Genomic DNA, 13,009 nt, shown 5'->3' on the forward strand with positions numbered 1-13,009 from the left:
CCCGAATCTGGGTAAACGATCCGTGTGCTCCCTGTCAGACCCGCTCTTTGCACAACTCCGCGCCCGCCAACCGTAGAAGGGATTCCAGTGATCCCACAGGTGTCGATTTCCCCCGACAGACTGCCCGGAGATTGTGAATCTCTGGAACACTCGCCACAACTCTCGTTCGGTTGTGGCCCCTTTACTTGTAGAGATTGGAGAGCATGCTTTGTCTTTTGATTTCTTTGTTATTCAACATGTATACAGGTCAGCTAATATCCCGGCCCACCTTTATGCTTAGCGTGCCAGCTCATTGATGATGACCGGGAGTTGGCTCGACTTTGAACCCTCGTTTCTGATCAGTAGCCTGATGGCTGATGATCCCAGGAGCTCTTTTGTTTGAATAAAGCTCCCATGATTTTCCAAAAAAAAATCACGCCGAAACGGGCGCAACCCAAACTCCCCGCCTTTGCGACCCGCCGCCCCCGAAACGACCGGCCCGCTCCTCCCTCCTCTCCGGCGCGTCCAACCTAGTGGTCCGGCTAGCTTTCCGGCGGCGGCGCGATGGGTGAGCGGAAGGTGCTGAACAAGTACTACCCGCCGGACTTCGACCCGGCGAAGATCCCGCGGCGGAAGCAGCCTAAGAACCAGCAGATCAAGGTGCGCATGATGCTTCCCATGAGCATCCGGTGTGGCACCTGCGGCACCTACATCTACAAGGGCACCAAATTCAACTCGCGCAAGGAGGACTGCATCGGCGAGGTACGCACGCGCCGCCGCGCCCCCACCCGTCCGTTTGTCGTGATACCTAGGCTTAATTATTTTACCCTAGCGTCGTGGTGGGCTCGAATTGCACAAATTGAGTCGATTGACGCTCCAATTTGTGAACGGTACTATCAATTTTAACGTACTGTTTGCCCGTTGATGCTTGTTCCAGTCTGCGCAGAACCAAACAGCTATAATTCAGTGATCCGAGTTGTATAGAGCTGTTGCTAGTGAAACAAACTACTCAAATCAAATTGTCTGCTTTCATTTTTAATACTCCCTCCATTCCCTTATACAAGGCCACTATGAAAAATACATTTTGCATCTATACAAGGCCAGTAACAGTAATCCAGGCAAAAATTAATGATGTTTTCTCGTACTACCAACTTGTTTAATACTTGCATGCATTTAGTCATAATGGCACTGTACTACTTCCTTCTCATTCCTTTCTTGCATGCATGCGGGCGTATTAATAATCCCAGTTAATTAGAAGAAAAGTAGGCTTGCAAAGCAGTCATTAAATTTTACCTTGGTACCTGTTATTTGAGTTTGTGGCCTTGTATAAGGGAATGGAGGGAGTACTGTAATCTTCATCGGCATGCAGCACAAAGTTCATGGGCGCATACAAAGTTAATAACTTACATTTCATCTTGAAGTGCCCTGCACTATATTATTGCTATAATGCAGTTTAACTGTTATTCCGAGAGTGTCGAATCGAATTTACAACCATTACTGGAATCCGGGGTTCATCACTATACGGGGAAGCATAATCTTCTATCATGTTATCCAAGGCATGGAATTATTGAATTGTATCTCCATATCGGCGATGCTTATTTTCTTTATTGATATTGATACAATTGAAATCCATGCTAATGTGATTATTTTTCTCTATGTGCAGACTTACTTGGGCATACAAATATTTAGATTTTACTTCAAGTGTACTAGGTGCTCAGCTGAGATTACCTTCAAAACAGACCCTCAGAATTCAGACTACACGGTAGAATCTGGGGCTAGTCGTAATTTTGAACCTTGGCGTGAAGAGGATGAGGTGAGTGATATAGGGCAAATTCTGAGCGCAGCTTTTATCTTTTGACCAGCTTGAGCTTCCATTTAATCATAGTGATTTATTTTCAATTGTTCAGGTTGTGGATAAAGAGAAGAGGAAGCGAGAAGCGGAGGAGATGGGTGATGCAATGAGAGCACTGGAGAACAGAGCAATGGATTCAAAGCAAGACATGGACATACTTGCTGCTTTAGAAGAGATGCGGTCGATGAAGGTATGATCTGGGCATCTTGCCAATCTCTTAAGTTCAGTTAACCTGTACTTGTACATGCACATGAAATTTTGACTTTACTGACTACTGACATCGTTTTATTGTGCTGCTTACAGTCTAGACATGCTGGAGTCTCCGTTGACCAGATGCTTGAAATTTTGAAGCATTCCGCTCATCAAAAGGCAAGATCTCACAAACTTTGTTTTCTGTATAATTGATAAAAGTTTCACGTGTAGCGTTTCACATTTGGGTAATATGTAGGTTATTTTGCTTATGGCATGGTGGTCCTGTGGCATCATTTTCTTAAAATCTTTTCTTTAATATTGGCCATTTTGTGTGTGGTTACAGGAGGGAAAAACAGTAGCAGAATTAGATGAAGAAGACGAAGAACTCATCAAATCAATCACTTTCAGAGTAATCCTCTATGTCAACTTTCATATGTACCTGCATGTGCAAACTTGTATTTGAATTTTTTTCTTACCCTGTCATACTGTTGGTTATTGCAGAACTCGAAAGATTATGTTAAACGGATCGAAGACGATGATGACGACGATGATGACAATTTTGGTATACCAGGACAGTCAAGTGTCACGTCAAAGGTACTTGTCTCACTTTTTTTTTTCTTCCTTTTCTTTTCTGTTTCTATTTCATATTGTATGTTCTGTGGCCTTAAGTATCGATTGTTGAAAGATCACTGTAGACCATTAGCTTGAATTTAATTTGTTATTTCGAAACTAGCTGACCTGATAAAGCAGCCATCAGGTACAACATCAAAACATGCCATTTATCATTTGTGCGCACTTATTCTATTTGAAACAGTTTGAGATTCCTCTTCTTGATAAGTAAGCTGTAAATATGCTGCTTTTATATAGATTTGTTCAAAGTGTAAGCTAGCTAATGACTGAATTTGAAATTACCAAAATTATCGTCTTCTGTGAAGTGTTTGTTGTAGTTTCTCTAGGATGCTTTCAGTTTGCATTAGATATAGCAACAGTTGAGATTAACGGAGGAAGACATTTCGAGCTCAAATCCTTTTACAAGAGTAAATGCTGGTCATTGAGCAACGTGTAGTATAGAACTTATATCAAACATTGTCATAAATCTAATGGTGTTATGGTCTTCTGGAGTAGCCCTCATCGAGTCATTGTAGCAATTTCTATGGAAGATATTATGCAGTTTTTCTATGTGGAGGATATTACTTCTCTCCTTGCCATGAGTATGTTCATGTATTTGCAGTTTTCAGTTCGACGTCTCTTGAACTCGTTTGTTTAGTGAGCTGATAGTTCCTACTTTTTATGTAGATTAATGAATCTTCTGAATCAATGACGAACCCAACAGATGTCTTGACCAAAGCTAATGGACCTGAGAGTGCCAACAAAGAAGGTAGACACTCATATGCGTTCACCTTGTTTTTTCACTGTATCACTAATATTGTTAAGGGCACATGCAGAATCCGAGAATTCCATATTTTAGAACTTGCTATTTCAATGCTTATGCGCTGACCTTGATCCTGTTTCACGTATCACGCAGCCTATTTTGGCCATCGCTATATTTTATCATGGATTACCAATGTCAACCTTGTTTTATGTCGCTATTTGCCTCTATTTTTACTTGTGCTATTTTCTTTTTATGTGATCAAACAGTGTTTCATTTTGAAAACAAATGTGTTGCTTACATTTAAACATTGCTCTACAGGAAACAAGAGCTTGGCATCTAAGATGCCCAAATTCATAGTAAAACCAAAGCCCGCTGGTGCAAATCCTCAGAAGAAACAGAAGACGGAAACTGATGCCGTCCAAGATAACGGCAAAGCACCGGCTGCTGAGAACAAAAATGAAGCTTCAGTAGAGAAGACCAATGTTCTTCAGTCCCTCTGCCAGTATGATGATAGCGATGAAAGTGATGACTGAAGACAAGGCAAACCCCTGGAACACGGATGTGTTAGTTTTTTTCGAGAAAACGCAAGAGAGCTTGGGTTTCATTGCTTTGAAGGGGGTGGGTGGGGGGGGGGGGGGGGGGGGGTTATGGTTACAAGCCTCCTAGGAGGCGGTTACAACTCTGAACGCTAGTAATGGACTAACACGGATGTGTTGGTCTAAGTCTGTAAATTGTCTTCTCTCGCAAAATCTCTGCTGCCAACTGTAAGTCCGCCGTGTTGAAACCTATGGCAACTAAAGTAATAGTTTAGACTCCAGATAGAGTTGTGTTTGGGATAAATTTGTAACATTAACAAATTCAGATTTTGTTTCAAAATTGATTTTTTTATTATTTTTTTTGAAATTGAGATTATGGATGCATCACTACCATCTCTATTAATGTCTTCGTCCTATGACCGCGAGTCGATTTTTCTGTGCAATTTTTTTCTTCGACATCAGAGATTGCATCACAGGGGCAGCAGAGAGAGGCAGAGAGCACCAACAGTCACCCCAAACCGACGGAGGAGCAGCAAGGCACGAAGCCAACTGTTCTACTATACATGGCAACGCTGATCCGTCGGCAGCCTCCCACGCCACAACACGCATCCTCGCTACGACACTTGAGGAGAGGGAGGGGGCACGCCCTTTAAAGACGACGGCATTTCGGTGCTTCCATCAATGAGACATCAAAGAGGTGCAGATTGCAAACAGAAGTCTGACCCCACAATCGCGCCGGCAAACGGGCAACCAAATACAAAGTGGTCCACCAGCTTGGGGGTCAAGCCTCGATGATCGTCTTCCATAGCAGGGTTTCTTGTGTGGATGCGGGCGAGCACGAGCGGCCAACCGTAGAATTAGATCCTCGGCAGCGCACCCCGCCGAGCCGCACAAGAGCGTCCATGCTGCTAGTATAGGCTGCTGGTAGAGAGGGCATTGTGAGGAGCCGAGCCGAGCATGAGCCGACGCTCGTCATCGTGACGCACCGCAAACACCGAGCTCATCGGGTGGAGCAGGAAGGCACAATGCTTCGTCCCAGACCCGGTGAGTTGAGGCACCAGCGCCCCATCCAACTCGTGTGTTTGGACATGTCAAACCATAACATTAATCACTCATCCGTGTCCTGCAGTGAAGGGACTCTTCTCAGAGGATGGACGGGGCGCATTGGATGAGCATCTGCTTCGCTGCTTGATCGGAAGGAACATCAACCCTATATTTTTATCTATGACGCACCGATACGGCGACACTGACACATCAATATGAGTACGAGGATACGAGACATGGCAACATGTGCTTGCAACGACGACCAGAGGGCCGTTATGCTGCAACCGGCGTGAGCTGTGACCCTGCCAAACGCAAGCTGCGCGAGGCGATTGCCTCCGCTCGTGCGTGGATGGAGGGTTAGCTGCGCCTGGCAGGGAGGGTGCAAGATGAAGACAACACGAGGGGGCACGAGCATAATTGGTTTGGTGTCAAAAATGGGCATACCAATGTTTAGTATTGTGCCAAATATTGACTACTTATTGGTCGGTTACCAAGTTGTCTTGCCTATCTCACATAAAGTTGCTAATTTTTGGCAAGTCTTGGTATTGTCAATATTAGGCAATGCCAACATTTGGCGTATCAAATATTGGTAGCAAACCAATCATGCTACACGTTTCAACGGTCTTGTGGTTTGATGGTTAGAAGGACAGTGGTAGCCCATCGAGGTTCAAATCCTGGTGCTCGCATTTATCCTGGATTTATTTTAGGATTTTTTGCGATGTGCATTTAGTGGGAGGAGACGTTTCCGTCGACTACGAGGCGCCTACGGTGACTTCTTAAAATCTCAAGATGATATACCGCTTCAGTCTCTTGGAGGTACTCATAGAGATAGGATATGCGTGTGTGCGTTCATATAGGTGAGTGTATGTACGTATGTATATATATGAGCACTTACGTTTGTATTGTGTACTATGTTAAAAAAAGATTACCCTTATCCTAATGTGATGGCATGGAGGCGACCGGCCAGGCGCTCGTCCGGTCGACTCACGGTTGCGCCTAGCAGCAGCCATAGGGTAATCAATTTTTTCTTTGGACAACGCTAACGCCCACACGTGTGGTGGGAGCCAAATCCGCCCACACACTCTATAACACACGGACTACTTCATGTCATCGCATGCATGCATTTGGAAATCTTTTTGGATTTCTGGTTTTAAAATGTTTTAATTCTTAAATGAAAAATCCGACTGAAGATCCGTTTTCACCATTAAATGCCTCGCGACGAGATCTTCGAAACTAGATCTCATATTAATATATTTCGACGATTTTTTTTTGTTAAAAATTGCCGTATCTATTGCACATGAATTGCCATGATGTTTACACTGAAGTCGCCGTGATATGTTTCAGCTATTTTCTTCTACATTTAAAAGTAATTTTGACATATTATAAAATTGGGAATTAAGAAACTAGACTTGCCATGCACCATAAACTAAAATTGCCATGATACATGCACTTAAAATTGCCATGGTTCATATAAAAAAATATTTTCATGGTCAAAGTACTGGAATTGCCATCATCAAAAAACTAAATTTGCCATGATCTACAAACTAAATTTGCCATATGGCAACTTTAGTTTAAGCACTATGGCAACTACAGTGTAAACATCATGGCAATTTTTGGGCAAATTTTTTTCGTCGAAACATATCAACATAGGGTCTAGTTTTGAAGATCTCGTCGAGTCAGATTTAATGGTGAAAATGGATTTTTAATTCGTTTTTTAATTAGGAGATAACATATTTTTAAGCTGAAAACCAAAAAAAATTCTGTTGATGTCACCTGTTCATACGTGGCAAAATAAATGATGATGAAGACGTGTGGACGATGTACAAACGGCCACATGTGTGGGCGTTAGTTTTTCATGTTTTCTTTTGAGGGATATAGGGTAATCAAAAAGTGCTAGCCCGGCCAGGCTCATTGGGCTTTCGAGTGAAACCCGTCGTCGTCCTACCCCCTCTCTGGCCCAACCCACCAGCACTTCAGCTACTCCCTCTGTCTCGCCGTCGAGATGCTTCGGAGCCCAGCCGCCGCTCTGCTCCGCCGCCTGGCCCCTCGCCTCACCGGCTGCAGTGGGGGAGCCGGCTCATCCACGCGTCAGAGCCTCCCTCCTTACATATCCTCCTCCTCCTCCTTCCTCGCGCGCTTCTCGTCCACGCCGACGTCCCCGCCGCCACCGTCCTCCGTCGGTGCCCGCGACGATGAGGCGGAGGATGACAAGCTCCAGGGATCATCAAGCGATTCCGGCGCCAGGCTCAGCATTTCTGTGGACCGCGCCGGTCTATACAGCCCCCCAGGTTGCACCCCTCTTACTTTCATACACATTCACATTTTTTCACATGCTACGCGCATGCACATTGGGGGTTTAGTGTTTCTTATTATGCACATTTGGTCTATGCGGCAGAGCACTCTCACGAGCCGTCGTCGGACTCTGACCTTGTCAAGCACCTTAAGAGCATCATAAAGGTATCGATGGTCCCCCCCTCCATTATTAGTCTTTAATCTCCATTGCTTGCAATGTGGAAATGTGATTCGGTTGTCACTGGAAGGTTAGTTCCGGAGTGGGCCGATCAGCATAGCTGAGTACATGGAGGAGGTGCTTACAAACCCACAGTCTGGGTACTACATGAATCGCGATGTGTTTGGGGAGTCTGGGGATTTCATCACCTCACCAGAGGTCAGCCAGATGTTTGGAGAGGTAAGTGGTGCTCCCTAGCTGTTTGTCTTCCAGCATTCAGGTATTAGAATCTTCTTTTTTTTTGCGAGTACATGTATTAGAATCATGTAATGTGCCACACTTGGAAATTCAGTGATGGCAGAGAGATGGACCATCTGTTTCATGTATAACAATGCAACGATACACCACGTGATATTTATGAATGGTTGTGAGGCATTGTAATTTTTTATGTTTGTGCACTTCCATTGCACATCATTTTTGCTGCACCACTATAGTATTATTGGAAATATGGTATTCAGAATCGTATTAAGTGTTTTATATTCGTATGGTGAATTTAATTTGACCAGTGGTTGATTTACTCGATTGGTTGATGTTATGCTATGGCTTATGAGATAAGAGTAAATAATGTTTTGCTGCTTTGCCTCAGCTGATTGGTGTGTGGGCGATGTGTCTGTGGGAGCAAATGGGGAAACCAGAGAAGGTGAATTTGATTGAGCTTGGCCCAGGACGAGGAACTCTCTTGGCAGATTTACTTCGTGTATGGTTTTCTTGCTTGTGTCTCTCCTTTGTCGAACTTCTACTGTCCTGTTTCTTAATGCATATGTCCATTTCAATAGGGCTCAGCAAAGTTTGTTAATTTCACTAAGGCGCTCAACATTAACTTGGTAGAATGTAGCCCTACATTGCAAAAGGTGCAGTACAATACTCTGAAATGTGAAGATGAATCTGTTGGTGATGAAAAAAGGACAGTTAGCAAGCTTTGTGGAGCCCCTGTTTATTGGCACGCCTCCCTCGTACAGGTTCCTTCAGGATGTAAGGGGCTCTTTCAGCTACAAATTTCATGTTTCTAAGTACTTAACCTCTATGGTATAACTGTGGATATCATCTAGGCACTTGTATGATAAACTCTTATACTGTCATTCATCTTTTAACCATACCATGAGATTTGTGGAATTAGTATGGTCTGATTCATTTGTTGTGGTAAAGAATGTGCTAAAGTACATAATGACATGGACCAAAAATAGACGGATCTATCGTTGATTTCCTTTTGAAAGCGACACAATCGCACAATATATATTATCCTCAACTTGCTAATGATGTTGCCAATTAGTTGGATGATCTTCAAGCACCTATGCTGCCATTGCTTATTTGCTTGCTGGCTTAGATATTTGGTGTATGTCGATGCTTAAACATTTTAGCTTCTGATGCTTGTAATCTCTCTGTTGGACTGCCTTAGTGTTCTTCTGCAAGTTGTATGGTTTATTCTGAAACTGGGTTGCCTTTATGTATCTTCAAGTTTTTGTCTTTCAAACATATTTTTGGGGTTTCTCTTGTTTGCCTTATTTTTAAGTGTCTTATCTGCAGTCCCCACCATAATTGTTGCTCATGAATTCTTTGATGCTTTACCAATCCATCAATTTCAGGTTGGTGAGCAGTCTGTTTCAGATTTTATCACGCTTAAAGATTAATTACTGTGCAATCGTTCTACTGAACAACCATTTTTTCCTGCAGAAAGGGTCACGCGGCTGGTGTGAAAAGATGGTGGATCTCGCAGGAGACTCATCGTAGGTTTTACAAACCTTAGTTAAGTATTATTAACCTTAAGTAAATGTGTAATTCTTACTTCGTAGCAGGTTTCGCTTTGTTCTGTCTCCGCAGCCTACAGCCTCTTTAATTTTCCTCTCCAAACGTTGTCAATGGGCTAGTGCTGAGGAGCTCGAGAAGGTTGAGCAGATTGAAGTCTGCCCGAAAGCAATGGAGATTACCGAACAGATCGCAGACCGAATTAGCTCAGATGGTGGAGGTGCTCTGATCATTGACTATGGCAAAAATGGAATAGTGTCTGATAGTCTTCAGGTTTGCATTTTAAAATTGTTTCGCTACACCTGAGTTGAACTGAAGAACTTGTTGACCGTAGTGTGTACAAAGCTCCAGCTAATCCTGCCCCTGTGTCTCTGTCGACATAAATAAATTGCTAAAAGTAGACTCGCTAGTCTTTGGTGCTCACATGATACCCAAATTCTATTCCTTGTTTTGTACAGTATTTGGTTTTATATATAATGTGCTTGCACAAGGAATTATCTCATGGACTGTCCTTTTACGAACAATTCTGTAAGCAATAAACTAGTCTCTTGAATAAATGACATGTACATTAAGTAAACAACGATATATATGCAGGCAATCCGCAAACACAAATTCGTTCACATATTAGACGACCCTGGGTCTGCTGATCTCAGTGCCTATGTTGATTTTGCTGCAATCAAGCACTCTGCCATGGAAGCTTCAGGTTTGCACTGTATTATGAACTCTTATTGCTTGTTTGTACTTTTCATGGCATGGCAAGCATTTCTTACCAGGCTTGTGTCTGTTGTTATCTTTGCAGATGATATCTCCGTCCATGGGCCAATGACTCAATCCCAGTTGTTGGGTTCTCTTGGTATCAACTTCCGGGTGGAAGCCCTTATGCAAAACTGTGACGAGAAGCAGGCGGAGTCTCTGAGGACAGGCTACTGGCGTCTAGTCGGAGACGGAGAAGCCCCATTCTGGGAAGGGCCTGATGACCAAACGCCCATCGGCATGGGCAGCAGGTACCTGGCCATGGCCATTGTCAACAAGAAGCAAGGCTCGCCTGTTCCATTCTAGTGAAAAGCGGTGATCCCCTTCCTTTGTGTAATCTGTTAACCAGTGATGAAAAATTAATAAAAATAACGAGACTCTCTGCAATTCCTGCCTGTTGTACCTGATGATGTAGACAGTTGAGTTGAGTTCAGACCAGGCTTATTTGGGTGGGCTATTTTCTTGTATGCTACTTGGAGGAACAAGTCCTGAAAACGTGTGCTAGGATGAATACAAATGTTATCGGGTTATTCTCTTAGTCCTAGTAGAAGTATATGTAATTACAGCGTTGTCTTCAGCGGGTCGTCGTATGAATTTTCTCTGTCTCTTGCTGCATTGTTGGTGAAGTTTTGCTGGGTGCCCGGTCCATGTATTACCGCGAAGCTGTCCAGGTATGTGCATCCACTTTCAAAGTCTCTGCATTTTTGGCAGTCAAGTACGTATATGTTCGATAGAAACAAGGAATTCTTGGTGTTTGACATACTGACTAAAGCAGTCGCAGAAGATACAAGGACCTGCCGCCCTGGTTGCATTGTTCCAACTTGCCATCTTGTTAAAAAAAAGCAGTACTAACATACGTAGTCTCAGAGAACACACACTGGTAATCACAGGGAGGGAGTTGATCTGGTCACCAACAAGCGTGGAATCCATCCACGGCAGGTGAAGAAGTGGAAAGTGCGGTACGAAGAGCTGAGATGGAGGAAGGCTAGCTTCATTTACTTGATTTATTAGTTGTTTGAATTTTTGATGATGAGTAGCACAAGTTTTTTTTTTAGAAAAGGAGGATGACCCCCGGCCTCTGCATCTGGAAGATGCATACGGCCACTTTATTAATTATTCTCGAGGACCTTACAAAGTATTACAAACAATATACCTGAAACTACCATCTTGGCAACATATGCCGCTCCTCTTATCCATATGATGTAGGGATGCTAGCTGGGCCACTACCCAAACCACTCACCTAAACCTAACATCAAAAGCCGGAAGCCCCAGCCGAGCCACATACCGGGTCTGGGGCACAATCCGGTCAGACGCACTCGTGTCGTCGCCGCCATCTTCCACAAGTCCGTCTTCAGATTATATTGAATCTTCTACCTTGTGAAGGCCACTACTGCCATCGACGTCACCATGACGCCAGACAACTACCTCCTCCTGCGCGAGTCCATCTCCGCACATCGGACGCCGAGCCTCCACGGCGCCATGCCGCCGATCTCCGCCGCCATCAATGAGTGAGATGAAGTACCGCTCCACCACGGCAAGTACAAGGTGAGAAAGGGCGAGGTCGCCATCGGAGACACGGCCAGACATGGGCCGCCACCAGGAACCAGACAGACTCGCCATGCACACCCAACATCCCCATGCCCAAGTCGGCGCCTTCAAGAAGGTAACGACGCTGTGGCGCCGCCGCCGCTTAGCCACCGGGGCTAGGGTTTTCACCCGGGCGCAGGGGAAGGGGGGAGGTTTAGCCTCGGCGCCGCCACCAAGGAGGGAATGGCGTCCGGGATGCCATCGACGCCGTGACCGCCACCGGCGGCCAAGGGTTTCCCCCGGCCAAGCACCCTGCCGCCACCTCCGAACCAGTCACAACATCAGCAGGCGCGAGCACGCCGGAGATCCAGACCGGCCGGAGGTCATGCATGACGAGCGGACCAGCTCGCCTCCGATCCGACGAGGGGAGACCGGGACCTCCCCGCGCCATGACCAGCGCCCACCGGGACCTCGCTGCCCACGCAGCCGAGGGGATCCGGCCTACCTCACCGACGAGCACTCCCTGCCGCCAGAGGAGCGCCGTCCGTACCAGCGAGGCCGCTGCCTCAGATCCGACACACCGGTCGCCGCACTCCGCCGCCGCGCCCGAGGAAGCCGGACCCCACGGCGCCGTCCACAGTCCTCGCCGCCCGCAGCCCGCGTCACGACACGGCTAGATCTGGCGGAGTTGCGTTGCCGCACCATCCGCCGCCACCGGCCACCCCGCACGCTCCGCCACCACGACGCCCGTCGCGCAGCCAGAGAGGCCGTCGCCGCAGCTCCGGCTCCCCGCCACGCCGCAGCGCCCGCCGCCAGCGCCGCACCCCAGCCCGGCCGCCCCGTCCTGCATCAGGGCCCCGCGCGAGAGGACGAGATCTCCCCGCCGCCGCCGGCGCCAGCCGCGCTTCGCCCGGCTGCATCCCCTGGCGGCGGCGAGGGAGGAAGGAGAGGAGGAGGGAGCGCCCCGGCGGCGGCGGCTAGGGTTCCCTCCTGGCCGCCCGCGGGGTGGGGGGCGCAGGAGGGTCGGTCTACTGAATTTGACGTAGCCTATGTAATGTACCTGAGTAGCACAAGTAGTAATACTTGTTGATGAAGCAACAAGCATCGGAAGGAATCCATGGAGAAAGGGTGGGTGACTGACAGGGTGAGGTCGATCGGTAAAGATGGTGCTGCTTCTTTTTTAGGGGCGTTGGTGTGGTGATTTTTTTCTTTTTTTGAGGTGAAAGTTGGTGTGGTGATGTGTAATGAAAGATGGTAGAAAGCAACATGGGCAATTATTGACAGAAGACAGGCAACGAAGACGGCAAAGCGTGTGCTGAAAATGCCCCTGAAGCGTGGAAACGGAAGAGAAAGAGAGCATCGACGAAACCGCACGAATATGCACGTATCCAGTGGCGATTCCACTAGGGGGCTTCAATAGGCTTAAGCCTACCCTCCAAAATCATATCCTATGCTGAATGAAGAGAACTCCTTGAATAAACTATATCACGTAGTACGTGCGC

At 46.3% G+C, this 13,009-nt stretch overlaps 2 protein-coding genes across 2 annotated transcripts; both read left to right on the forward strand.

Annotated features, from left to right (window-relative positions):
* Window positions 1–355: 355 nt before the first annotated feature.
* LOC109760834 (splicing factor YJU2) lies at window positions 356–4,302 on the forward strand. Its single transcript, XM_020319639.4, has 8 exons — window positions 356–741; window positions 1,643–1,792; window positions 1,887–2,021; window positions 2,135–2,200; window positions 2,367–2,432; window positions 2,525–2,617; window positions 3,320–3,401; window positions 3,714–4,302. Exons 1-8 carry the CDS (start codon window positions 544–546, stop codon window positions 3,926–3,928), a joined length of 1,005 nt encoding a protein of 334 aa, XP_020175228.1. The 5' UTR covers window positions 356–543; the 3' UTR covers window positions 3,929–4,302.
* A 2,591-nt stretch (window positions 4,303–6,893) lies between these two features.
* LOC109760832 (uncharacterized) lies at window positions 6,894–10,543 on the forward strand. The gene is made up of 10 exons (XM_020319636.4): window positions 6,894–7,263; window positions 7,371–7,432; window positions 7,521–7,664; window positions 8,071–8,181; window positions 8,261–8,456; window positions 9,009–9,067; window positions 9,156–9,208; window positions 9,278–9,500; window positions 9,822–9,930; window positions 10,027–10,543. The coding sequence occupies exons 1-10, from the start codon at window positions 6,978–6,980 to the stop codon at window positions 10,284–10,286; spliced, it is 1,503 nt and encodes a 500-aa protein (XP_020175225.1). The 5' UTR covers window positions 6,894–6,977; the 3' UTR covers window positions 10,287–10,543.
* Window positions 10,544–13,009: the final 2,466 nt, after the last annotated feature.

Source organism: Aegilops tauschii, chromosome 3 (assembly GCF_002575655.3).
Source record: "Aegilops tauschii subsp. strangulata cultivar AL8/78 chromosome 3, Aet v6.0, whole genome shotgun sequence".
Taxonomy (NCBI): domain Eukaryota; kingdom Viridiplantae; phylum Streptophyta; class Magnoliopsida; order Poales; family Poaceae; genus Aegilops; species Aegilops tauschii.

Bases quoted from the DNA above. Each gene is read 5' to 3' on its own strand.
- LOC109760834 (XM_020319639.4), top strand. From the start codon at position 544: ATGGGTGAGCGGAAGGTGCTGAACAAGTACTACCCGCCGGACTTCGAC. The intron at 1,793-1,886 runs GTGAGTGATATA...TCAATTGTTCAG, and splicing joins CTTGGCGTGAAGAGGATGAG to GTTGTGGATAAAGAGAAGAG. The intron at 2,022-2,134 runs GTATGATCTGGG...TGCTGCTTACAG, and splicing joins AAGAGATGCGGTCGATGAAG to TCTAGACATGCTGGAGTCTC.
- LOC109760832 (XM_020319636.4), top strand. From the start codon at position 6,978: ATGCTTCGGAGCCCAGCCGCCGCTCTGCTCCGCCGCCTGGCCCCTCGC. The intron at 9,068-9,155 runs GTTGGTGAGCAG...TTTTTCCTGCAG, and splicing joins TACCAATCCATCAATTTCAG to AAAGGGTCACGCGGCTGGTG. The intron at 9,501-9,821 runs GTTTGCATTTTA...ATATATATGCAG, and splicing joins TAGTGTCTGATAGTCTTCAG to GCAATCCGCAAACACAAATT.